Raw genomic sequence first — 26,277 nt, 5'->3', positions numbered from 1 at the left:
TATCATGGATAAACATCATTATGACCAACTTCTTAGACAATCGTCTATAAACAACACATCTAAGTTTATACCCGTAAGTAAGACACAACCTAAGTCTAGAGGTAGACCAATTAAGCATTTCCATCCTCTCTTAGAAAAGGAGAAGCAACTATCTAATATTGTTCGTAATATACTACCGAAGGAAGTAGCATCTACACTAACATCACAAGGCTCGAGGTTAGCCCATCTGTATGGTCTTCCCAAGACGCACAAAGAAAATCTATCTATTAGGCCAATACTCTCAGCCACTGGCACTTACAATTTTAAATTAGCACAATGGTTAGATGAGAAGCTAAAACCATTAGCCAGCAACGAATACTCTATACCAGACATTTTTGATTTTGCTAAAGAGTTACGTTCTACTGAAATTGGTTCAGATGATGTTCTGGTCTCTTACGACGTAGTTTCTCTATTCACCAATGTTCCACTTGATGAGACCATTAACATTCTTGTTCATAAGGCCTTTAAAGATGACTGGTTTAACTCTGAACACGGTTTATCTATCGATAAACAAGGTCTTAAGGACCTACTTACAATTGCGACCAAAAATCAACTTTTCCAATATGATGGTGATCTATACGAGCAGGTTGATGGCGTAGCCATGGGTTCACCGCTTGGACCACTGATGGCAAATGTTTTCATGTGTTACATTGAAGATACCTTACAAGCAACAGGGAAAATGCCGCAGTTCTATCGTCGCTACGTTGATGACACAATCGTATTCATGCCAAGCCAGGTTTCAGCACAGAATTTTTTGAACACTTTGAACAATTCACACGATGCCGTTGATTTTACAATGGAAATTGCTAGAGATAACTCAATAAATTTTTTAGGTATGACTATCTCAAAAAACGATATATCTCTTGAAACCAAAGTATATAAGAAATCCACTAATAAAGGCTTACTATTACATTATGATAGCCATGTGGATATCAAACATAAACGTAATCTAATTCACACAATGCTTAATAGGGCCTACAAATTGTCATCTACGCATGACATTTTCCTATCAGAGGTTGATAATGTAACAAAGATTTTTCAAAAGTTGAATTATCCTTTAGATCTTATTAGTAATATTGTTAAGGCTTTCAACCAATCCATTAATACTTGTGTGACTCCTAGTAATACTAATGAAGATATGCTAACTGATGAATCTCCCCAGCCTATTAGGATTGTACTACCGTACAAGGATCAAACTTGTTGTAACACGGTTACTAAACAACTTAAACAACTTAGTGCGAAGATTGAAAATGATATTTTACCAGTATTTACTAGTCGTAAGATAGGTGACACCTTAAAACCTAAAGAAATGAAACCCAGAATCATTAATTCACAATGCGTTGTGTACAAATTTCAATGTGGTTTGTGTGATACAAACTATGTCGGTTACACTTGCCGACACCTTTACAAACGCATTAATGAACATAACAAAAGTATTATAGGCGATCACCTAAAACAACATGGCATAACTGGTGATATCTCGGAATACTTTAGAGTCTTATCTAAATGTAACAATAAGTTTGATTGCCTAATTAAGGAGATGTTGTGGATCAAAGAGATAAAACCTACACTCAATAAACAATCGGATTCCATCAAAGCTAAATTGTTTATCTAACTCAGTAGGAGGAGCTAATTACCTAATTAGCCCTCAATTAGCATTTCCTGTCACCAACTTTGGTGCTTAGTGCACATAATTATTATTGTTTTGTATTCACTTGATCTTGAAAATGGTTCTATGATGGTACCGAAACGTCGATCTCTCTTTTTGTCATTAAATTTTATATTGAAATTATATAGTAAACGTCTTTTAATTCGTTATTCAAATTTACCCCTTCTTTTGCATAGGAAATTACAAGTCGCGAAAAGGCTAGATTTTCAAGAAAATCGTACATGTTGAAAACAAATAATATAAACAAATATGAGGTATGAGGGATAATTGAAATGTATGAAAAAGAGAAATTTTCTGGGTGGAACTTCACTTTAACCTGTCCTAGAAAATTCAATACTTTTGCTTTCAGATTTTTCTGTAAATAAACAGCTCCCTCACGCGATGTATACAATTAGTGGCGCCAAAGATAGTATCTTTGGTGGCGCGTATCTCCTCTCGCGACTGCTGATGATAAAACAGATAGTTTCTGGTTGAACAAAATCCATTATGATGACGTAGTATATATGTATTTAGCCATGCGTAGAAGAAGTCCTGGGTTGCAGGTATACCACCTTGAACAATAGACAAGTGGCAATGTAAATTATGTAATACTAAAGCAGCGAATGATTCATGAACACGATGTTTACAAATTCACATAGAGGTTTAGCTTTGGTTGTTGCTGGGTTCTCTCTAAATTTGTCGGTGCTAGGAATCACATTAAATTACAACATTCTTCATCTGAAGCTGCAAGAACAATTTAATGCAACGGCCAGTGAGACCGGTAAGTATACAGTTTATTAAATACTAATACTACCGTATGTTGTCCACCAGGGAGGTAAAAATACATCCCTGGTTGTCACATGTATGGTATGGCACGCCAGGACGGACATAACTATGTCAAGACCTCGCACGTGTTGATGCATATTAATTGACCCTGACAACCTGACCTTGAACATTTGCTGTGTTATGTTAAATATAATTTGTTTCTAAAAAACAGTCGAAGTTGTAGTAGGGATCCCCTGCCCTGTGGTTGACATTACGTGTTAAAACATGATCGCCTCGTTTGTTTGACGGTTATTGTGTACCCTTAATAAGTCCTTTTAAAAGTAAATAGGCTGGGTAATCATCAGGAATAGTCCTGAACAGGGCGATGAGCGCCCCTGTCCACCACCGATGAGTTTCGGGATCCCTTTGACCCGGAGGGAGAGTACCCGTCAGGGTCCCTACCTAGGGTTACATGTTTCAGGTTTTTAGTTTTTAATTAATTAGTTCCATGACCTTCTCATCAAAATTAATGTCTCTCATTGTTGTGCTATTGCTATGTCAACATAATGGGGATAGCTATGCAAACAGTAAGTCTCAAGGGAGCGGTTCTATTGTATACAAATAATGAATGTTTATGAGTGTAATAGTACAAATAATGGCATGAGGTGAATGATGAAAGGTAATATTTCAACGAGGAATTTATTTAGGTGTTTTATATTATTAATACGTTTTATAGGCTTAACTTACACTTGTACCAATAAATCAAGCAGTTTAATTTTAAAATTCTTTTCGGAAAACAAAAAGCTGGCTAATATATCGTTACTTCCCCTACGCCGTCCGACACACATACCTATTCTGTCATACAAAAACCAACATTAATTTTATCTTTTACAAACCATGGGTTTTGAAGGACAGAATATGTAGTGTATGTGTCGGACACGGCGCCCGGTATAAACATCAGAGCCCCATGTTTGACTGACTGTCATTGTCTGTCAATTGTATCCCTACAAATCTGAATCCCAAATGGGGTGTGCGTGAGAAGGGCAAATATTTCACTTTTTTAGGCGCCTCTAGGCCTGACATTTTCAAAGTATAATTGCAATTTAGGAAGACCTGCAGCTCTAGGTTTCAAAGCTAGTTTTCTAGCTCAGTCCCAACCATAGAGCTTCCTGTAAACTTAATTTCGTTTCATATTTTAATGTACTGCAATTTCCGGGGACCCATCAGCCCTATTTTTTCAAAATAGCTCAGCCCCAAACATACGGCTAGGCTGTTCCCAAAGACCGTCTCGTATATGTTGATTCATATTATATAATCCAATTTCCGGGGACCTAGCAACTCTATTTTCCAAAATGTTCTTAGGTCCATCCCAATCATGGTGGGCTGATTCTGTAGACTTATAATTTCGTTTCATATATCAATGTATACAGGGGCGGACCCAGTGGTGTTGCCCTAGTGGTCCAGGCAACACCCTTAATTTCATACTAAATATTGTTTCTGCCACTAAATTAAAATTGAGTCCCATTTCATCGTATACAATATCCATCCGGATATAATATAATAGGCTACAATCCTCTGTTTGCTAGCGCTTTATAGAGTGAGTGACATTTCGGGCGAACTAGAGGTGCAATTTATCATGAATTTTACGTGCGAGAGTACCATATGCGGCCATGTAGGAGTGTCATTTAACAATTTGCTTGCTCAAATACTCAGTGTCTACAGCCCTAGAGTCTTTGGGCAACCCTCTTTAAATAGTCCTGCGACCGCCCCTGGTATAAGTGCAGCTTTATTTTTCAAAATGTTCTTACAGATCAGTCCCGCATTTACAATTTTCGCCAGACAGCAACCAGTCTACACATATTGACTGCGCGCCTCTTTTCAACATAAGGGGCTGTGATCATAGCGGACGAAAATCATTTGGCTGCTAGCTGGCTGCCGCACAAAAATATTACATGCACTTTTTAGCCAAGCTAGATCTGTGTTATGTGTACTGGGTAATATAAGGCCCGCATTATTAAGATGAATGTTTGTATATGTAATAAACACAAAACAATCACTACTAAATAATAACGATCGCCGGTGCAATTCGAACGCACATGATAATATGGTGCGCCAAGCTGTGCGCGCCATATATGCCTAAATAACTACAGTACCTGAAAAATCAATAATTAGCAAGTGATGACGTGCTTGTCTTGCCTCAACACTATTTGAAAACATATTTTGCAGGTATAGTTGGTGGAGTTGCTGTTGGACTTTGGAGTATTGCCTCCCCACTCTCAACGTTCCTCTGTCAAGCGTGTAGCCCCCGACTTGTCGTCATCGCCGGAGTCGTCATGTGCGGATCAAGTCTCGTCGTATCCACTTTTTTATCACAGTTTAGCCATTTGATTTTCTTTTACGGAGTATTGTTTGGCGTAGGATCAAGCTTTGTACACATTGCTCCACTCTATCTACTGGTCTACTACTTCTCTGGAAAGCGTTACAACCGAGCATGCGTTGCTATTCTCGTGGGAATAGGAGCAGGTACGTAATGCAATGTAGTTTCATTTGGAGTTGTATTATGTTCGAATCAAGACGCAACCATAAAATGTGCTGAAACAGTAGCGCGATATGTATAATACCTCTGCGCACATTCCGGCAGTGGCAGCACGTCGAACTAAGATAAATAATACTGCCCAGGCTAGTCTAGTCCAGGCCTATATGTCCTAATCAATATTTCAGAGCGTGTGTTACCGCGTTTTTTCGTGTTCGTCTATTTTGACATTTCACGAATAAGTACTGTATGTATCTAACGATTTTAATCTTTTTAACTTTTATCAGGTGTTGCTATAACTTCGCCTTTACTGGAAAAATGCTTTTCGGTTTACGGATTTTTCAACACTTTACGAATGTACGGTGCATGCACAATATGCATCGGATTGACGGCGTCATTAGCAATGGGAAAGCCAACATTTACACAAACTAAGACTTGCAAGTACGATCCAATCGCAAACTCCAAAAACGACCAGGTTAATGATTTAAGGTTACAGTTAATAAACCATTCAGTATCAGCAGAGTTGAAAAAAAAACAAGAGAGTAACGATTTCAAAGATAAGAGAACAGAGACCAATAGGCCTAAAGATAAAGAATTACCATTCTGCAAAGAGAAAACTAGCAAAATAATATTGTTACAGGAATTAGAGATGGAAGAGCCAACATTGAAACAAAATTGCAACGGTTCAATATCAAACACCAACGACGACAAGAAGATAACTAACGAAATTAAACATTCAGTGCCGGTAGAGGTAAAAGCAAAACAAGAAAATAATAATGATGAAAACAAAATTAGAGAATTAACATCAAGCGAAGAAAAGATTAACAAAATAATTTTTTTAAAGGCTATGTTACAGAGTTCTAATTTTTGGATATGTCAGCCGATGTTTTTTCTTTTTTCAATTGGAATCACATTCAGCTTTGTGAGTGCGGTAAGTAGGCTCATTACAAAGATATTTACAGCGAATACAAACAATACTTTAAAATACAAACACTTAACATAACATGCTTAAGTAGGCTCCTATCTACAATGTACAGCAAACATATTGATCTGTAGCCTATACTTATTCAAATAAACAATTGTGTTATAAATCTAAATGAAACAGTGTTTTGGGTTTTTGTTTTGTTCTTACAGGCGAACTTTATGGATGAGAAAGGTATATCGTCAGAAGAAATTGCGCGCACATTGAGTTTCATGGGAATTGGTAGTCTGATTACGCGCGTAGTTTTCGTGGTCATCGCAAGTTGTCTGCCCGTTTCGGTCACATTTATTATTTCGATTTCGAATCTTCTTCTCTGTGTTCTTTCCATTTTGCTGACCTTTGACATTTCGAACACGTGCGTGACTGTGTTATTTATAGGTAAGTTTATAAAGGTTGGATGACACGACATAGTGATGAAACGAACAGTTGTCCAGGTTTTATAAAGAAGCTTGTTGTAACCGAAAACGTAATGTTTGCGCGTCGTCAAGCGTTCGCCGTCCTCACCACGTCGTTCGCCGTCATCTTACTCATCTGTGATGGCGATGTGTAACATAATGTCAATTATATTATTTCAGGTCTAAGTATACCGAGGGCTCTGTGCCTTGTACTTTCGCTGCCCGTTTGCGTAGAGTTATTTGGGAAACGTATATCGACGGAGGCTATGTCGGTTGCTTACTGTTTCTTTGGTATGGGATCATTAGTTAGCCAAGCTGTAACAGGTGAGTAGTAGACGTTTAGTTTTTATATCTTCCGATTTTGTTATTTACGCAAATACGCGCAATACGCGCAATACAAATAAAACAAAAGTTGACCTTTATAACAATCACTGCATATCTTGATTCCATTTCGGTCCGATAGAATAGTTGTTTAAGATAGTAGGCCTATCCGAGTGTAAATGAATCGTGACTCAAACCCAGCACATTAATAAACGATTTGGGCTTTTCAAAATTATTCGTATAATTCTTCTCTTTTTCTCATTTTAGATAATTTGTACGATCTGACTGGATCGTACGATACGGCGCTATACACATGCAGTGGGCTCTTCTTTGTGTGTACACTTTCATTTGGTGTTGTTATTTTGAAATCAAGCCGAAAACAAAACAAAGAATACAAATACAAATACACCAAATCAATCACAAACCGCCACTAGTGCAGAAGAAACACAAAGACAGCTGCATGATCCAGTAAACTTTATGGCAGAGACAAATTAACAACTTAACTAAGTTTGATAACGTTTGCTAGGCTAGGTCGTATTTATCCATGGTTAGGCTAAGTTTACTAGGTTAGACTAAGTTTGCTATGGAATTATTGTTTTTAAATAAAGTGGAACATTTTTTAAACAATTGTGCTAAAATGATGGTACAGTAATGTTTCTGTTTTAAATTGATTGAGAAGACTAGATTGTTTTTATCCGTTTGACATTCTATAGATATCTACAGCACACTATGTCGGTTGGTCGGTCGGTAAACACTAACTCAAACTTGAGCACGCAACTGAAGCCATGTATATGGCCTTGTTTAAAATAAATCTGGTGTTCTTATAACTCAGTAGTATACAGGTCAATGGTCGTATTGTAAACGTTTAGGAAAATGCGAAGATGAGCTTCTACAAACATGACGTTTAGACGGTCATAAGCATGATAAACTAAATATAAACTGAAGTAGCTATATAGCAACAGTTTATACATGTTTTAAATACTATTATGTCCTATAGTAAAATAGACGATTTTCGTTCGGTTTGAATTATGAATTATTTATTATTTAATTATGACGAATGAAGTGGTTGCATTATGCAAGATATTGGACGTTGGAGAGGAACAAAAAAAAAAGGAAAATATCTGATGAAAATAGTAACAGGTTCCTCGGCTTCAAAGACAAAATAATAATTATGTCCATGTACCATCTGTAGCAGGGCCGTAGCCAGGATCTGTCAAGGGGGGGGGGGGGGGGGGTTTCGGACACTAAGTATTTGGGTCACTGTATTTGGTGGCCCGGGCAACACCCTTAATTTCATACTAAATGTTGTTTCTGCCACTAAATAAAAATTGAGTTCCATTTCATCGTATACAATATCCATCCGGACCCGGAACTTTATATTAGTCATAAAGTAGTTACACAGTTGCAGGGCATTTTATCATTGTTGAATGTTTTTAAATTAGCCTAGGCCTAATTGTTAAAACGACCTTCACAACCAAAATATTTCTTTGTAATAAAATATTTTAAATGGAACGCTACAAAAATAATCCTCTGCTTCATCAGCATGAATACCTAATAACCAGACAAGAACGTATCTTTATTACGTTTTACTATCAATCCATTTTCATATCACGCAATCCATTTTTCAACAATATAGTAGTATAATAATAACATTTTGATTGAATAGTGAGGGATTAGTTACAGTTTGACTTTGAATACACCATTGTAGGCCTTGGCCTTACCAACCGAAACAGTCAAAGACATGGAGGAACTGTTAAATGATCTGAACAGAGAGAGCAACAAGATTGGTTTGAAAATACACAAAGGAAAGACGAAGTACATGACAAACTTCCATAACAATGAGTCCATAGAAATTGAAAATGATAGGATCGAACAAGTTGATAGCTACAAGTACCTGGGCCAAACAGTGAAAATGGCTGACAACACAAGAGACGAAATTCTCATAAGAATAAAGGCGGAATGGAGCTGCTTTGGCAGATATAGAGAAATCCCAATAGTTCACAGGAGAAGAGTTTTCAACCAGTGTGTACTCCCTACAATGACTTATGGTTGTGAAACATGGACAACAACAACATTTTTGGAACAAAAACTAACCACTGCACAAAGAGCTATGGAAAGGCAGATGCTTGGAGTGACAATTAGGGACAAAATCAGAAACACAGTAATAAGGAAATTGACTAAATAAGATATAATGAACAAAATAAAAGAAGCAAAATGGCGTTGGGCGGGACACCTTGCAAGAAGGGATGACAACAGGTGGACAAAACGTATGACAGACTGGCAACCAAGAACCGGCACAAGAAAAAGGGGAAGGCAGAAACGGCGATGGAGGGACGAAATTACAAAGTATGCAGGCATCACGTGGGCGAGGACAGCACAGAACAGATGGGATTGGAAGAAGCATGAGGAGGGCTACATCCGACAGGGGATGATACAGCTAAACTGAGACACCATTGGTAATTTACTGAAAATCCAAAATGAACTTGTGTTATAATACAAACAAAATTATTCAATCAAAGAAACGCTCTACTACACATAGATGTCGGTCGATAAACTTCTGACGACAACTAAAACAACGACAATCAGCTAAATGTTAGTGATTTTATTTCATCTCTGGCTTGTTACATTTTTCATGATACCGGATTACCGGACTTCCCCCTCCTCTCGCAATGGACGACAGTACAGATCTTCCCTATCTAGGCTCGTGTATGTAGCATACTACGTTATTCACAAATTACCCACGCATAGCAGTGTTACCAGAGCCATCACAGATTACCTCTAATGGATCAATCATTCACACATGAATTCAAAAATTCATTGACAAACGAAATATAGCCTATATTCATTCCTTTTAAATATTAGGCATTGCCAAGGCTAATAATCGATTTGTCCATAATTATTGAGTTTGCCGGGGGTTTTCCATAATCTAAGGCCAATTTAAGGGGCCAAATCATAATTGTGCGTATAGTTTTGTATTTCCGATGCGTGTAGTACCCTATTTATCTTCATTTCCGTACGTTCGTAAATATTAGGCCGAATTTCCGTAGTAATTTATAGACGTTCCGAAATTTGAACCGTGTTATACCGGTAGCAGAGCAAAGTTTGCTTCTTTCTGCAAATGTCCTATCATTATTTTCTTTGTTTTATTTGGAGTGTGGTTTAAAACAACACTTTTGTAAAGTTTATAGTGGATAAATAAAAATGAATTTTTGGAAATTGTGGTTTTAACATTTAACTTTATTTAGCATTTTTAAATGAATTAAGTTACTAGAATGTATTACCGTACCAGAAGTACCTTCATCGGGGACTTCCCCGTGACGTTCGCATTGAACGAAAAAAAATTTATCATGAATTTTACGTGCGAGAGTACCATTTGCGGCCATCTAGGGGTGTCATTTAACAATTTGCTTGCTCAAATACTCAGTGTCTACAGCCCTGGAGTCTTTGGGCAACCCTCTTAAAATAGTCCTGCGACCGCCCCTGATAGCTCTATCTATATTTATTTATAGCAATTTGTTGAGGAAACTAAATAATAATATCAATGTAAATAGGTGGTATTGATACAGTTGAGTAGGCTTACGTATCGGCTGGTGGTCTAGAAAAAAATAATCGAATGCTATAGGCCTATTGTAAACTACAGTACATGATACCATAGATATTATAGTGTAATAAATTATATTAAATTCACTATAATCCTCTATGATGATGATACACTATACTTCATAGCCACACATAAATATTGTAGGTAACCGCAGCGTTCCATTTTTTGATGTACGTCGGAAGGCTATATACTTTATGCATGCTGACAGCCAGTGATGAAACAATAGGTACACGGTTGTCTAGCGGTGTCCTTTGTACGATTCGTTCGTGCCCAAGCTCGCGTCAATATCATGTTACATCCTGGGACCAAAAATTCGTATTATTATCAGGTGAAAATCGGCAACCAATTCATTTGTTTAACAATAAGGTATGAGTTATTCACGAATGAGTTTACGAATTTTTCAATTTACAAATAACCTTTTGTATTGTGGGACACGTATTTGGAGGATTTTCAGAGATGAGGGTGGTGAGGTATTGGGGATGTCGGGGATGGGGTTCGCAGTCGGTTAAGGAGGGGTTCGCTGTAAAGGGGGGTTCGCCCGAACCATAAAAACACCCCCTGGCTACGGGCCTGTGTAGGGTCCTTTGAGAAACTGTCCTGGTGCTGCAGCACCAGTTGCAATTGGAACTGGTTCAGCAGGTTTGCAGTCCGCATGTACTTTAGTATTTTAAGCCGATTTTCCACTAGGCGAATTTGTTCGCGAGAATCGAAAGCGCTATCGTATATGCATTGCGTTGCGTCTCGTGAGTCGTAGTCATGTTTCCATCTTCCAAATCCTTCTCTACGCATGCGTATAAGCTGACGCTTTCGATTCGCGCGAGCAAAAATTCGCCTAGTGGAAATCAGCCTTAGTTAGGCTATTCAACCTGATCCTGAGATTCGGATTCCTTTTGGGATGGTACCACGCTGAATTCAGCAGAACTATACGAAATCGGACTAAATATAAGAGGTTTCTGGTTTGATTATTATTATTATTAAATTAGAATTTCCTTTCAAAGCCTGTAGAAAAAAAATAGAGAAAATTCAATGTTTTTGCTTTAGTAGTTTTATCTTGATTTGAGTTGTCTGTAAACAAACAGCTCCCTCACGGGATGTATTAAAATCAGTCGTGCGTTTATGGAACGCCATCGCTGCCTCCGGCAGCAAACTTTAATTCTCTTCGGCTCTTTTACCATTACGTTCGGCTCTTTTAGCATTCGGCGCATTTCTATTCGGCCCATTTACCATTACGTTTGGCTCTTTCAGCATTCGGCGCATTTCTATTTGGCCCATTTACCATTACGTTCGGCTCTTTCAGCATTCGGCTCTATTTTATTCGTCCCATTTACCATTACGTTCGGCTCTTTTTAATTCGGCCTTTTTTTATTCGGCTCTTTCTGCATTACGTTCGGCTCTTTTTGATTTGGCCCTTTTTTATACGGCGCAATTAAATTCTAACCTTTTACATGGGGTCAAATGGAAGAAAATCAACGGCTGGAAATGAGTCTATGAAAAATTTACAAAACATATAGATGCAGCAGGTAGAGTGTTTGGTTGGTTGAATTAAATGAATTTGAAGGCTATTTCAATATGACTAATCATTTTATTGACATGATTAATGTGTTAGAGAACTTGCAATTGTCCCACCTTATTGACCATTTTGAGAGAGAAAAGGTTTGATTTATGGCCTAGGCTAGCTAGGCCTAGCCTAGTGTCAGCCTAACATTTAATAATAATAATTTACCCTTTCTCTCTCAAAATTTGTTAAAAGATGAATTAATTTTAGGTTATTCAACACGTCTTTAATCGGTTGGCTACCCATGGTTGGCGCCATGATGATGAAATATTTGTAAACTTTTCATAGACTCATTTCCAGTCGTTGATTTTCTTCCATTTGACCCCATGTCAAAGGTTAGATTTTAATTGCGCCATATAAAGAAATGCCGATTTAAAAAGTGCCCAACGTAATGCAGAAAGAGCCGAATAAAAAAGGGCCGAATCAAAAATAGCCGAACGTAATGGTAAATGGGCCGAATAAAAAAGAGCCGAATGTAATGGTAAATGGGCCGAATAAAAAAGAGCCGAATGCTGAAAGAGCCGAACGTAATGGTAAATGGGCCAAATAGAAATGCGCCGAATGCTAAAAGAGCCGAACGTAATGGTAAAAGAGCCGAATAGAATTAAAGTTTGCTGCCGGAGGCAGCGATGGCGTTCCATATGCGTTATGTTTACCTCGACTTCGCCGGTTGGCTATCTCGACTGATGATCTCGACTGATAAATAATGGTTGAACAAATTTAGACAAAGTGATAGATAAAAAGCAGCGGATGATCCTTTTTTATAACTCCATGATCCATGAACACGATGTTTACAAAATCACATCGAGGTTTAGCTTTGGTTGTTGCTGGGTTCTCTCTAAATTTGTCGGTGCTAGGAATCGCATTAAATTACAACATTCTCCATCTGAAGCTGCAAGAACAATTTAATGCAACGGCTAGTGAGATTGGTACGTACTTAGTTAGGCCTACAGTACAGGGAGTTGCACAACTCCCTGCTTTAATTTAATATATATCGTAACTCTTATATTTACAGTTTGTTCATTACATTGACACATGATTCTTTGGGTGACCGTATAATACACAGAAACCCTGACCTTAACTTTTACAGACGTCTGTGTTGTTTAAGTTTGTGTCCCAACCAAAGGACAGGTTCATTTGGATACTTTTTATAGGCTTAAAAAATACTGTTGCATCCCCATCCCCAGGGCCATTACTAACATTAAGCACATTCTAACCTATAATTGGCACTTCCCCGCTTCCGTTTCTAAAGTTCAGTCAGTGCCCCGTGTTTGACTGACTGCTAATTAATATCCCTACTGAATCCCCCAAAAAGTCTTTTTCAAGGGTTCTTTTTTCAAAAGAAATAAAAAGGGATTGCAAGTGAGCACTTAAGAAAATATTATAGAGGCATTGCCTATGCCTGCCGGACCTATAAGATAAAAATAATTAGCCTGCTCGCTGCCTAGTTAGGATTGGCAAAAAATCTGAGATATAACTGTATACACATACATTGTTGTAAGTCACTCTAGATAGATCTGTGTTATGTAATCTATCAGGTAATAGGCCTAAATTATTAAGATGAATGTTTGTATAATAACCACAAAACACATGATGGTCCAGGTACATTCTACTACAATCGTCAGCGCAAACACAATCATGAGCCTAATATACTACACCTGATCTATAATAAATTAACGAGTGATGACGTGCTTGTCTGAAACTTATTTTGCAGGTACTGCTGGTGGAGTTGCTGTTGGACTTTTGAATATTGCCTCCCCACTCACAACATTTCTCTGTCAAGTGTGTGGCCCTCGACATGTCGTCATTGCCGGAGTCGTCATGTGCGGATCAAGTCTCATCGTGTCTACCCTTTTGTCGCAGGTCAAGATGTTGATTTTCTCTTATGGAGTATTGTTTGGTATAGGATCAAGCTTTGTACACATTCCTCCACTCTATCTACTGGTCTACTACTTCTCTGGAAAGCTCTACAACCGAGCATGCGTTGCTGTTATGACAGGACTAGGAGCAGGTAAGTAAAAGGAAAGAGTGAAATTCTGAATATATTATGTTCGAATCAAGAAGCAACCATAAAATGTGCTGGGATAACAGTAGCCCATACCGGCAGTGGCAGCATGCCAAATGAGATAATATACTTTCCCACATGTATATGGTATAATCAACATTTTCAGAGCATGTGTAACGTTGTTCGCTTCGTGTTCGTGTATTTAGACATTTTACATATATCTATTATTTTCATCTTTTATCAGGTGTTGCTATAACTTCGCCTTTACTGGAAAAATGCTTTTCAGTTTACGGATTTTTCTACACTTTACGAATGTACGGTGCATGCACAATATGCATCGGATTGACAGCATCATTAGCAATGGGAAAGCCAACAATGACACAAACTAAGACTTGCAAGTACGGTCCAATCGAAAACGCCAAAAACGACCAGCCTAATGATTTAAGGTTAAAGTTAACGCTAAACCATTCAGTATCAGCAGAGTTGAAGGCAAATCAAGAGAGTTACGATTTCAAAGATGAGAGAACAGAGACCAATAGGCCTAAAGATAAAGAATTACCATTCTGTGAAGAGAAAACTAGCAAAATAATCTTGTTACATGATTTAGAGATGGAAAAGGCAACATTGAAACAAAATTCCAATGGCTCAATATCAAACACCAAAGATGACCAGGAGATAACTAATGAAATTTTACATTCAGTGCCGATAGAGTTAAAAGCAATACAAGAAAATAATGATTTTAATGATGAAAATATAATTAAAGATATAGAAACATTCAGTGAAGAAAAGATTAGCAAAATAATCTTGTTAAAGACAATGTTACAGAGTTCTAATTTTTGGATATGTCAACCGATGTTTCTTCTTTATTCAATTGGAATCACATTCAGCTTTGTGAGTGCGGTAAGTAGGCTTATTACATAATTATAGGCTATAGATATTTACAGCGAATACAATGGTATACAATTACTTAAAAAGGAAAACCTTAACATTGGATCGATGTGTACTATCTAGTGGGAATTATACAACATACATGGAGATTGCCAATTATGTCAAAAGTAATCTACTTATTTCAAATGAACATTTGTGTTATAATCTAAATGACACCGTGTTTTGAATTTTGTTTTGTTCTTACAGGCGAACTTTATGGATGAGAAAAATATATCTTCAGAAGAAATTGCGCGCACATTGAGTTTCATGGGATTTGGTAGTCTGATTACGCGCGTAGTTTTCGTGGTCATTGCAAGTTGTCTGCCCGTTTCGATAACATTCATTATTTCGATTTCGAATCTTCTTCTCTGTGTTATTTCAATTGTGCTGACCTTTGACATTTCCAACACGTGTGTTATTCTGTTATTTATAGGTAATTAGTTTTATAAAGATACATTGCATCATCTACCTAGTCTTGTTTGGAACTATCACCAAAAACGTATTCGTCGTCCTCACGTCAGCTCACTCAATCTGTGACAACAGTTGATGGCAATGTGTGACATATTGTCAAATATATCATTTCAGGTCTCAGTATACCGAGGGCGCTGTGCATGGTACTTCCGCTGCCCGTTTGCGTAGAGTTATTTGGGAAACGTATATCGACGGAGGCTGTGTCGGTTGCTTACTGTTTCTTTGGTATGGGATCATTAGTTAGCCAAGCTGTAACAGGTGAATAGTAGACGTTTTATTTTTCCTTCTACCGATTTAATTTTACGCAAATATACCGTAATATTAAAACAAAAGTAATTAAGAGTTCTTTTACTAACTATAATAGTAATCATCTGTATAGATCTTGGTTCCATTTCAGCCATAAAAACAGTCGTTTAATATTGTACCCGAGTGTAATGAATTCTGACACTAAACCAAGTTCAAAATGATTCATAAATCAAAATTATTAATATTATTATTCTTTCATTCTTTAGATAATTTGTACGATCTAACTGGATCGTACAACACGGCGCTATACACATGCAGTGGGCTTTTCTTTGTTTGTACAATTTCGTTTGGTGTTGTTATTTTGAAATCAGGGCGAAAACAAAACAAAGAATACAAATTTACTAAAAATCTTCAGCACCAGTAGTGAACAAACCGCCGTCTCCTCTACACCAAACCAATCACAAACCGCCACCCTGCGGTGAGTTACGTCATTTTGCAGAAGTAACACAAGAATCCAGTCAACTTTCTGGCAAACTCTTAAAGTGTGGTAAAGTTGTTACGTTAAAGTTTTGCTAGTGTAGACCAGTTGACAAAACAGGTTTGCAGAAGTTTACACAACTAGAATAATATCGAGCAAACTCCGAGTTCTCAAACACAACATTTTGTATAGGTTTGCTAGTGTAGACTAAGCCTTTAAAAAACTTTTGTCTGTTTTGTGATTATTGTTAACTGGACTACATTAGCAAATTTTTGAAAAACTTTCTTGACATTAATGACAAAAGTTAAACTTTTATTATTTGCCAGAGAACCATGGAGGAATATTTTTTTTTCATGGGAGGACTTACTTTATCCTCTGAGTTACTAAATGCTTCTGCAAGATCACTGAACACGCTGCTGAATAGCCTCCTATTCTATTCACTTGTCGGAAGTGTCGGATTGTTGGGACCGTTCAACGATATGTAGGCCTACTGTACGTTATATTGGTGGTTTTGGTAAGCTTTTTTGGTGCACGACGACACTAATACCAGGGATTATATAATTTTTAATAGAATGTCTATAGCAGATCAACATATTTTATTATTTTAGTATAAATACAAAGATACTACCTCATATAGACAAATAATTTACTTGCGTTTAAAGCGTAAAAGAAATATAATACAGAATTTTAAGTACTTTTTTAAAACTCAAAGAGAAATATTTCTTCCAAAAAAATGCTGCTCGACGTAACAGTTTTAATTATTGTTCTTTCTTAAATTCAGATTAAATTATTTAAGAAATAATGATTTATTGTCAATTATTTTTGTTTAACAATCAGTAGGAAACATGTTGTCTTGCATAAATATAGTCCTAATTTTAAGTCCTATAGTACTGTACATATTCCGGGGTAGGCATTACTCCCACAAGGCCAGACCCACATACACCAACATTCCAGTAAACAAAAATTCTAATTTCCCAGCGGAACCCACATACCCCAAGCTTCAAGCTGACAAACGTGGTCCACTAATCAAACAATTCTTCACATCATTCGCCAAAAATATTTACCATAAAGTAAGGATTGTTTTGACAATGATATATTGACAGCCAAAACGAAAACATTATTTTTATTGAACAGGTCCTGCACAGACAACTGCCTGCATATGTCATAGACTCTCTTCTCTCAGACGTCCGTTGGGATTTGAGCATGCCCAGACCAAGTTTCCAATTACCCATTTTTTAGCCATAAGATAAGATAAATATAACAACTACTGGCGCGAAAAAACTAAACACCGTCTCTCTCTATCGGCTCGTCGTTGATGGCAGCAATATGTTGTAGTGTAGCGTAAGGATGGCGGCGGAATATTCAAAGCGTCTTACTCTAAATAATTATGATTCAGCGAAACTGTCTATATTGCAGGTAAAATACGTTTTTGTTACTAACTATGATGCTAGGCGTACCTAGCTAGTTAGGCCTTATAGATTAGCCTAAAGAGAGGTCTACCTAGCCCGTACCGTACCTACCAACCAACCATGGGCCGGCTAGGCCTAGGCCTACCCTAGAGGCTATGGCTATGCCAACTCGTAACCAACTTGGCTAGGGCCTAGGCCTAGCTAGGCCTAACTCGTACCCAAATAATTGGGCCTACATAACTGAGCCTACCTACTACAGTACTCCTAGATGGTAGGCTAAAGGCTTATTTAGGCCTAGTCCCTCTACTACTAGCCTAGTCTCTACTACTACTTATACTATACTAGTCTACCATCATCCAGCCAGCAGGGTCAGGGCTAATTTTAGCAGCCTAGGCCTAGATAGTAGCCTTTCATATCTTGAACTCTAGATACTCCTAAACACTTGCGCATAATTAATACTATATTTCACACACACATTGACTCATTGTTGTTTTCTAGGCAGCTGTTAGAGGCTTCATTGTACGTAGACAACTAGCGAGATTAAGAAAAGAATATGAAGAATTGACATTTAGACTGGAGATGCAGTATAGTAATGAAACTGTCGTAGAATGGCATTCACAACAGCCCTGCAGACCACGTCATTATATAAAGGTGACAATTTGTTAAACTTTTTTTGTAGTATCTTAAAACCGAATTTATATATAAATATTAGTACTCTATGTTGTATTAATTACTGATTGTTGATTATATTTTGAAATTTTAATATTGTTGTTTCAGAAATACCATATTAGGAAGGCTGTGAAAGGAAGCAAATGTAAAAAAGATATCGATAGTGGAGATGGAGAACAAAATCAAATAGATGAAAGATTACAAGATGAAGGGAAGGGTTTTATAATTCCAGAAAGAGAAGGAACTCCATCAAAGAACAAAGAATATGTTGTCAATGAACCATCTGTACAGACTGATGGAATTAGTTCAGATGTCAATGATCCAGCTCCTGGTGTTTCAGACTCAGTTGGCACTGCAGATATTGTAGGAGAAATTGATGTTCTTCCTGTCAGGGATAGTGAAGACAGAGGAAGCCTAAATGAGAAGGATAGTGGAAATCAAACTATGAAAAATGATAAACAACCACCACCGGACAGACACTCTATAAACATTTCACCTATGAGCGCTGATGATGCAGACACTGCTGTCTCTGATATTTATAGTGACACGTCTGCTGCTAGCGGTGCTTCCCTGACCTCTCATGTCAGTAAAATGTTAGGGTCAGTTGAAGAGGATAAAAGTATTGTCTCTGCTGACCATCAAAAGGCAGATTGTGTTCCTTCTGGTTATGATAGTCCAACATCTGTAGTATCTGATGTTATTTCTCATGGTAATGACAATATATCTTCTACAATTCCAAAGTCTGATACTATTCCAGGTTATGCTGATGATAGTCTGCGATCAGCTGTTACACATTCTGGTCCTACCCCCTCTGATAGTTTTGAACAATTAGATGACAAAGAAGGAAGTGTTGAAGATGGATCTGCTAATATAGTAGATACTGGGCAAGTTGTTGTGAACAATTTTAAAACTGATCAAGAAAAACAAACAAGACTTGGAATTCATAATGAAACGTCAATCTGGGGTTCTGAGTTATCATTCAATGTTCAATCAGGTTAGTTTCATCCCTAAAGCTTGGTTCCCACTAGGACGTAACGTAGGTGCAACGCAAGTGATTTGACCAATCACCAAGCGATGCATCATCGAACTGTCGCTTGCCATTGGTCATCTTGCTTGCCTTGCATCTTAGTGTCAACCAATCTTTAACAAAACTTTTTATTCAGTTATAAATTGGTACAATACCTTATTCATGTTTTAAAATCTGGTGGAGGAACAAGTCTTCTCGGATAAGGACTATAAACTGTAGGTCCAGTGTACACAGTTATAACCTGTGTGCACTTTAAAGAACCCAGTTCATTATTCGAGAAGAGTAGGGGGATACCCCGGTGAACTGGTTTACAAAATAGCCCCTGTATCAGGGGAATTACCACCTATCTGATAGGACAGTGATAAATTTACTATTGGTAATCCTTGGTCACATTCCCTAAAGACATAAATAAAATAAATAAATCTGTCACTGTTATTTGTTGAACTCTATTGTGCCATGACCTGATGACAGTGGACTTGATCTGATGACATCATCACTCTACAGTATTATTTCTAAAGCTCTGTTTACACTATCAAACTTTATGTGACTAAAAATGTGATATGCCCATATATGGACATGGATATATATATATTTGGGCATATCACTACCATATTGGGTACATCACACTTTTTATGTCGAACTAGTTTGATAGTGTAGCCAGAGCTTTACTATAATCACTGTACAGTATTATTATTATTTAATTATTGTAGCCAAGGATTACCCATCTGATCCAGAAAAATTAAAAGAGCTTAGGAATAACATTGCTATGGAGATGCTATGGGTCCAGCAAGCCATCATAAGCCGCAAAAATGTAAGGAAATTGAAATTGTCCAATTTTTACTTTTATTTTAAGGAGAGTGCACTTGTGTGCGTAGTTACATTTGGCAAGATATTTTCAGAGTTAATTAAGTATCGTAATGTTGATTTATTATTTTTCTCTCTTGCTCCCTCTCTTTAGTACCTGCGATTAAAAGAAAAAATGGATGCTAAATCGTGAGTTGGATTTAATTATCTTACTAACTGTGGAGTACTAACATTCAACAATTCAGCTCAGGTATCCTTTAGAAAAGAGAGAGTTTCAACTATGTTGTTTTTTAACAGCATTTTCGGTTTCAAAATAAACTTTTAAATAAATGTAGACATAGTTGATCTTTTATTGATAACGACACAGCGCCAGATTTTTATAATACAATACATGAGTTTGTTATCAAACCTAAAGCTGGCTACACTATTAAAATAGTTTGACAAAAAAAAGTGTGATGTGCCCAAATAGGGTAGTAATATGCCCAAATATTGTAGTGGTGTGACATCTTGCCCATATATGGGCACATCACATTGTTTTAGTCACATAAACTTTGATAGTGTAGACAGAGCTTTAGGTATTTAATATGGATATGTAATAAAACGTATTAGCGCCCTCATACATTGAATGTAGCACAGGTTGAATGAACTACACAAGTTCTTTGAAGAAAACCGAACACTACACTCTTTATAGTCTTTGATCCACAGTGTATTTATTTCAATTTTAAAACATCGCTGTGGGCAATAATATAGGTTTATCCCATTTGATGTGACATTAGTTGTTACATCGTAATGTCTGTCATAGAATAAAAACATGTTAATTATGTGTATAGGCCTACTGTGTATTGATGTTTGCTACGATGGTTTCTGATCTCTCTAGTTATAAATAATATATATATATATACTGTATAGAAATTTCTATATATATTTTTTTCATTGTGGGTAAAAATAAAATGGTCCAATTGCCGTGACATTGTTTTATCAATGCCGTGACCACAGCAATATTCTATTTCTTTGTGAGGACGTGAGGCGCAGTGTTTTGGACCATTAATCGTGAGTTCGAATCCAAAGCTCATGTCGCATTACTAATATCCTTAGGCAAGATACGTTACATGTTTGATCCAAACATGACCAGGGTAATAATGTGACGGGCTTTGAAGCTTTGTGCAATAAGTGCTATACAATATTGATGTATTATTATTATATCGTATAGTATTTGTATTGGAAGATGATTAAGCCAAAAATAAATAATTAAATAGAAACGGAAAATGTATTTGTTTTCAATAATATGATAAAAAATCAGTTCAACAACAAACTGTGCTTAAAGCTCTGTCCACACTATCAAACTTTATGTGACAAAAAAATGTGATGGCCCATATATGGATATGATGATGTCGCATCACTACCATATTTGGGAACATCACTACCATATGGGCACATCACATTTTTTTTTGTCAAATTCGTTTGATAGTGTGGACAGAGCTTAACGCAAATGTGTTTAGCTTACATCATTGAGAACTAGATAATACACTGATAATAACATTATTGACATATGAGCTGGCCTCCCTTCATATTAAATATCAATTAGTACAGTGGCTGATGGCTTGAAATCAATAGTAATAATTTAAACAGCCGACGGCTAGGGAAGGCTCTGAAGGAGTTAAGATGTTGAATTACTATCACTGAAGATTTATCCGCAGTATTAGGTATTGTGTGTGATTAACCTCACATAAAAATCAATATTTAGGTTTTCCATTATACACCTCTGTTAAATAGGGCGTGTATACCCTGCAAGGGGTTATACACTGAACTATATATTCATTGGTATGTTTAGAGACTTAAGCTTGGTTCCCACTAGCGACGCAATCTACGCAACGTAAGAAAATGCCCTTCCAATCATTGTGTTTGCCCCCGCCTGCGCGAAATCAAATCTGCGATGTTTGCAGCACTATTGCATCGTCGGTTCCCATTTGTGATTACGCAATACAACACTTTGCGTCGATACGTCGAGTGCTGTATTGCGTAATAGAATACCGTTGTTTGTGGCCTACGTCCTCACCCCATCCCCTCCTTCCTCTGCGTCGTGACACAACATGCCATGGTTGTGGCAAAATGACGCATCTTGAGGTCGAACCTCTCACTCATAAAACAAGGTTTTGTTTTGATGACTTCACGGAGCCGCTCTCATCATCAAATCTGTATATCGAATATCTGAATGAAGGTAAAATGACCTAAATATCGATTGTTCGCGCACATAAATAATGATAGTACGGTAAATTAACGAATTAGCACCGCTGTCGTCGCATTCATGCATTTATTATTTTGTTGCTAAGCGGTCCTCTGCGAGTAAAAGGTCTTGAATAAATATTGTAAATAATAAATTCAAGAAGAACCAAGTTATTTTTTAATTTGATTTGAACAATTCAAACGATTAGAAATGCTTTTCAAAAGCATCAAACATTTTGTTGAACAAAAATAATAAAAGCTCCGCAATTTGAAATGAACGCAACATCGCAATTTGAAATGAACGCCGCGTCGCAATTTGAAATGAATGCCGCGTTGCAATTTGAAATGAATGCCGCGTCGCAATTTGAAATGAATGCCGCGTCGCAATTTGAAATGAATGCCGCGTCGCAATTTGAAATGAATGCCGCGTAGCAATTTGCAATTAATGCCGCCGCGTCGCGATTTGCAATGAATGCCGCCGCGTCGCGATTTGCAATAAATGCCGCCGCGTCGCTTGTTCAATCATACGGTGTAGGTGTCAAGTATTCCAGCATAAACTCATAGCCTAGAGTGACACGTTACATCTAAAATGCATTTGAAATGTACAGCTTCGATTGAGTCACATCCTTATTACAGCTAAAGATCACCTGGAATTGTTTAGTACGTATAGTGTATCATTAGGAATCAGTTCACCAACCTGACTAAACGAATGTGTTATCGTTTAAGCTCTGGCTACACTATCACACTAGTTGGACAAAAAAGTGTGATGTTCCCAAAAATATGGTAGTGATATGACCCAATATGGTAGTGATATGACATCATCATGTCCATATATGGGCACATCGAATTTTTGTGTCAAAAGTTTGATAGTAGACCGAGCTTTAGTTCGTATTATTTACTAGGACATCTCGAATGAAAGAACCATAAAATGGTTTCACTTGGTATATAAACACTAATTTAATTCAAATACAAATAGTTTGTTATTCATTGTAAACTTTAGCATCAAACATTTCAGGCAAAACGCCTACTTATTTTGAATTACACATTCATGTACATTTTATGGATATGACTACAGCGTATCCGAACTAATTGATTGATGGATTAATTGGTGAACGTTTAAAATTAAATCTAATCAATTGTAGAAGAAGTTTGATAGGGAGCTTTCGATTTGCGAAGACGACTGAGGACCGACGACCAACATAGGTCAGGTCAGGTCAGGTCAATCGATGTGTCGTCGGTCACCTGTCTCTAGAAACCATCAAACCTGTGTCGAGGAGCAAGGACCCGCAGGCGTACAATGTACATGACGTGATTTGGTCGTCGGTCGTGTTGGACGAGGCTATGTCATAAGCCAAATTGAATCTTATATTTTCCTTTCAACATATTTTAGTTATCTTGTTGGTTCAATTAAATTCGTTCTAAAATTGAAATACCAAAAACAACAACATACTGTACTAATATATCTAAATTATTTATCTATCCGAAAAATATATTCTGCGCAAGAAATATGTTTGTGAGAGTGCACTGAATATTGAGGTATTAAAGGTAATAATAGAATGACTATTCGCCTCGACAGTCGCGTGGCGCGTCGTAAAAACGAAAGGTCGCTAAATAAAGTCCCATCAAGAATACTGCACGTTAAAAGACTGATCGGTGGTGGTCACATCACCAACTTTTTTGTTCTCAATATTAACTATCTTATCCACTCTTGGCTGAGTAGAAAGTAAAAGTACATGTAAATATTTTTGATTTACGGTTAAAGCATGGTTACATCAGCTTAAAGCTGTATACATACTCAACTACAGTTTACATCTTACGACTAACTAGAAAGCTTGTGTGTGGACATAGCTTTATTCCGAGCCATCTATATGGTTCTTAATCGATTAGTTTTGTCATCTAATCAATCAATCAATCATTATTCTACAGTTTATTAATGTAAACGGCAAAATCACAGATTCTTAAATCATACGTCTACTATAATGCTCTGTTGTCAAAATAGTATGTGCCCCAAAGGCTTTCAAACCGAGCGCGCGATTTATTGAAATTATGCCGTACGTGACAACTATGTATGTCATTTCACTTTGTGTTCATTTCTATATTATTGCCTCTTCCATAGCTGACCATGCTAACTTTGTAATGATGTTCTTCAAGTAATTAACGAATACATTCAATTAGTAAATCCTTGATGTCAAGTTATCCATTAATTGTTATTTAAATTACATATTTGGGTCGATCATCCATTTAGCCGTAATTTTTTCAAAGTTTATTACGGTTGTCCGCCATGATTAATGTTATGTAAGAGATTTTAAATGAAAGCAAATTATCAGTGCATGTGTGGTCATTATCTTTCGTCGTGTATAGGCCTATATCTTTGCCTTCTGAAAACTAGGTCAACACAGGATATAGCCTAAATGCTGCAAATACTGGATGCTATACCATTTAACCATTAATTCGATCACAGACTTTTAATATAAAAAAAATAAAGCGAATGAGTGGCCGAGCGGTTAAGACAGTGGAACCGTAATACGTAGTTTCCATAACATCGGCAGCAGGGGTTCGAGGTTCACTCGCTCCATGGTTCTGGTGGTAGAGTCTTCTCGGAAAAGGACTATAACCCGTATGTCCTCCTGTGTACACATCTGTTTCATGAACCTAGTACATCTTTTAAGACGAGTAGGGGGTTAGTTCACATACAGCCACTGTCACAAATTCATAGTACTATTATACACTGGGTCCTATGGGAGAACAGTTTTTGACTGAAGAGGCTACCCAGTATAACTGATGAAGGGCTAGTGTTGCCCGAAAGCTCTGCTAATTTTTCTGGCTGTTTTACTTTATCGTTTTGATTTAGCTTTTCGCTTTTTTTTTAATCTCCATTGAGATCCAGCCACTGATACCCACAGCATTGTCATTTTTTCAGTATTTTGCCTTTGGATTTATAATAAATAATAATAAATATAAACAGAAATTGTTTGTATTGGAAATTTAAAGTTATAAACTAGAATTAAACGGTTCATTCTTGTTACTTGCACTACCTCGTTTTAGAGCCCGTGAGATTTCTGACTCGCACACTGCCACCTGACATCAGTTACTTCTGTTTCTGTAAGATTAAAACAAATCCAGATGTATGTATGTATTTACACCGTGTGTCTCTTTTAATTTGATTTGGAAAAAGGAAAGACTAAGTTCAAATCGAAAATGCTCCTATGAAACGTCAACTCAGAAGAATTACAAAGTTTACATAATATGGATTAAGGAAACGTCTCCGAGGAAATCGGCAATTTATAAAAGAATTATAACATAATCATGTTGTTGGAAAGGTTTGGTGATAAAACCATGCAAATTTGTCTGTATATACCACTAAGTGACTAAATTACTGAGTCAGATCTCCAAATTAGTACCTGAACAATAAAATTGATAGTATACACTGGTCGTTTTTGCATATTCGTTATTATAATCACTTTTAATTAGAATCGATTATAGATCTAATGCATATCGGTATCTCACGACATTGGCTGGACCGACTGGATCGATACCCAAAAAGGAGTCCACACAGGCCTAGTCTCCGGACAATCCACAGCCGTTGATCTGATCGGCAGTACACTAAAAAATATGGTATATTAGTAAAGGGCTACGGTTTTTATGCTTTCTAAACATGTTATTGTTACAGAATGTAAATTTTGTATAGTCAAATACACGGTACTGTGTGCGAGCTAAGAATTAGCGTTGTAACTCGTGTCATATACTTACACGACGTCATACCCTAACCCGACAGTGGTTGAACTATGCAGTGGCGTAACGGCCATGAGCGCTCACTGGCTAAACCCAGGGCTTATGGGGGCTCCTGAGCAGTGCCCAGAGGAAAATATGTAGAAAAGGGCTAAAAACGCCCGAGGCCTCCAGCGTTGGAGGGTAACTTAGAGTTCCTAAACCAAGGGCCTCTGCGTTACGCCACTGAAACTATGGCACAGGGAGCTTTCGTTTTGCGACAATAGAGGAATTAGATAATCCGAATGTGCGCATTTAAATGTCATTCCACCGCTCTATTCCCGACACACGGTTGGTGGATTCTGGGGCTAGGTGACGGCAACGATGTGTGTAGGTCCCTGAGTATTCGTGGCAACGTTTCTATTCAAACTTCATTATCTTGTACAATTTGTTCTACTGTTGTATGTGATT

The 26,277-nt window shown here is 37.2% G+C and overlaps 4 protein-coding genes across 6 annotated transcripts; all 4 read left to right on the top strand.

Moving 5' to 3' along the window:
- The first annotated feature begins 4 nt into the window (after positions 1-4).
- Positions 5-1,654, top strand: LOC144841421 (uncharacterized). Its single transcript, XM_078697749.1, has one exon. It carries the CDS (start codon positions 5-7, stop codon positions 1,652-1,654), a length of 1,650 nt encoding a protein of 549 aa, XP_078553875.1.
- A 564-nt stretch (positions 1,655-2,218) lies between these two features.
- On the top strand, positions 2,219-7,329 carry LOC144840434 (uncharacterized). Its single transcript, XM_078696244.1, has 6 exons — positions 2,219-2,468; positions 4,679-4,975; positions 5,273-5,916; positions 6,120-6,345; positions 6,543-6,686; positions 6,951-7,329. The coding sequence occupies exons 1-6, from the start codon at positions 2,318-2,320 to the stop codon at positions 7,115-7,117; spliced, it is 1,629 nt and encodes a 542-aa protein (XP_078552370.1). The 5' UTR covers positions 2,219-2,317; the 3' UTR covers positions 7,118-7,329.
- Positions 7,330-12,518: 5,189 nt separating this feature from the next.
- LOC144840433 (uncharacterized) lies at positions 12,519-16,753 on the top strand. Its single transcript, XM_078696243.1, has 6 exons — positions 12,519-12,768; positions 13,554-13,850; positions 14,089-14,744; positions 14,979-15,204; positions 15,357-15,500; positions 15,755-16,753. Exons 1-6 carry the CDS (start codon positions 12,618-12,620, stop codon positions 15,910-15,912), a joined length of 1,632 nt encoding a protein of 543 aa, XP_078552369.1. The 5' UTR covers positions 12,519-12,617; the 3' UTR covers positions 15,913-16,753.
- Positions 16,754-17,257: 504 nt separating this feature from the next.
- On the top strand, positions 17,258-21,129 carry LOC144840267 (uncharacterized). 3 transcript variants are annotated; one of them, XM_078696023.1, is made up of 5 exons: positions 17,258-17,382; positions 17,874-18,026; positions 18,153-19,038; positions 19,782-19,882; positions 20,030-21,129. In XM_078696023.1, the coding sequence occupies exons 1-5, from the start codon at positions 17,314-17,316 to the stop codon at positions 20,066-20,068; spliced, it is 1,248 nt and encodes a 415-aa protein (XP_078552149.1). In that variant the 5' UTR covers positions 17,258-17,313; the 3' UTR covers positions 20,069-21,129. The 3 variants fall into 3 exon arrangements, with proteins under 3 accessions (XP_078552149.1, XP_078552150.1, XP_078552151.1); XM_078696025.1 differs by having other exon boundaries at positions 17,302-17,382; positions 17,878-18,026; XM_078696024.1 differs by lacking the exon at positions 19,782-19,882.
- Positions 21,130-26,277: the final 5,148 nt, after the last annotated feature.

Source organism: Antedon bifida, chromosome 4 (genome assembly GCF_963402885.1).
Source record: "Antedon bifida chromosome 4, ecAntBifi1.1, whole genome shotgun sequence".
In the NCBI taxonomy this organism is placed as follows: Eukaryota; Metazoa; Echinodermata; class Crinoidea; order Comatulida; family Antedonidae; genus Antedon; species Antedon bifida.
The sequence above is the reverse complement of the archived record's forward strand: the minus strand, read 5'-3'. Positions and strand labels throughout refer to the sequence as shown.

Excerpts from the sequence above, each read along its gene's own strand:
- LOC144840433 (XM_078696243.1), top strand. The coding sequence starts at position 12,618 with ATGAACACGATGTTTACAAAATCACATCGAGGTTTAGCTTTGGTTGTT. Across the intron at positions 12,769-13,553 it reads TGCAACGGCTAGTGAGATTG|GTACTGCTGGTGGAGTTGCT; the intron begins GTACGTACTTAG and ends CTTATTTTGCAG. Across the intron at positions 15,205-15,356 it reads TGTTATTCTGTTATTTATAG|GTCTCAGTATACCGAGGGCG; the intron begins GTAATTAGTTTT and ends ATATCATTTCAG.
- LOC144840267 (XM_078696023.1), top strand. The coding sequence starts at position 17,314 with ATGGCGGCGGAATATTCAAAGCGTCTTACTCTAAATAATTATGATTCA. Across the intron at positions 17,383-17,873 it reads CGAAACTGTCTATATTGCAG|GCAGCTGTTAGAGGCTTCAT; the intron begins GTAAAATACGTT and ends GTTGTTTTCTAG. Across the intron at positions 18,027-18,152 it reads GACCACGTCATTATATAAAG|AAATACCATATTAGGAAGGC; the intron begins GTGACAATTTGT and ends TTGTTGTTTCAG.
- LOC144841421 (XM_078697749.1), top strand. The coding sequence starts at position 5 with ATGGATAAACATCATTATGACCAACTTCTTAGACAATCGTCTATAAAC.
- LOC144840434 (XM_078696244.1), top strand. The coding sequence starts at position 2,318 with ATGAACACGATGTTTACAAATTCACATAGAGGTTTAGCTTTGGTTGTT. Across the intron at positions 2,469-4,678 it reads TGCAACGGCCAGTGAGACCG|GTATAGTTGGTGGAGTTGCT; the intron begins GTAAGTATACAG and ends CATATTTTGCAG. Across the intron at positions 4,976-5,272 it reads TCTCGTGGGAATAGGAGCAG|GTGTTGCTATAACTTCGCCT; the intron begins GTACGTAATGCA and ends AACTTTTATCAG.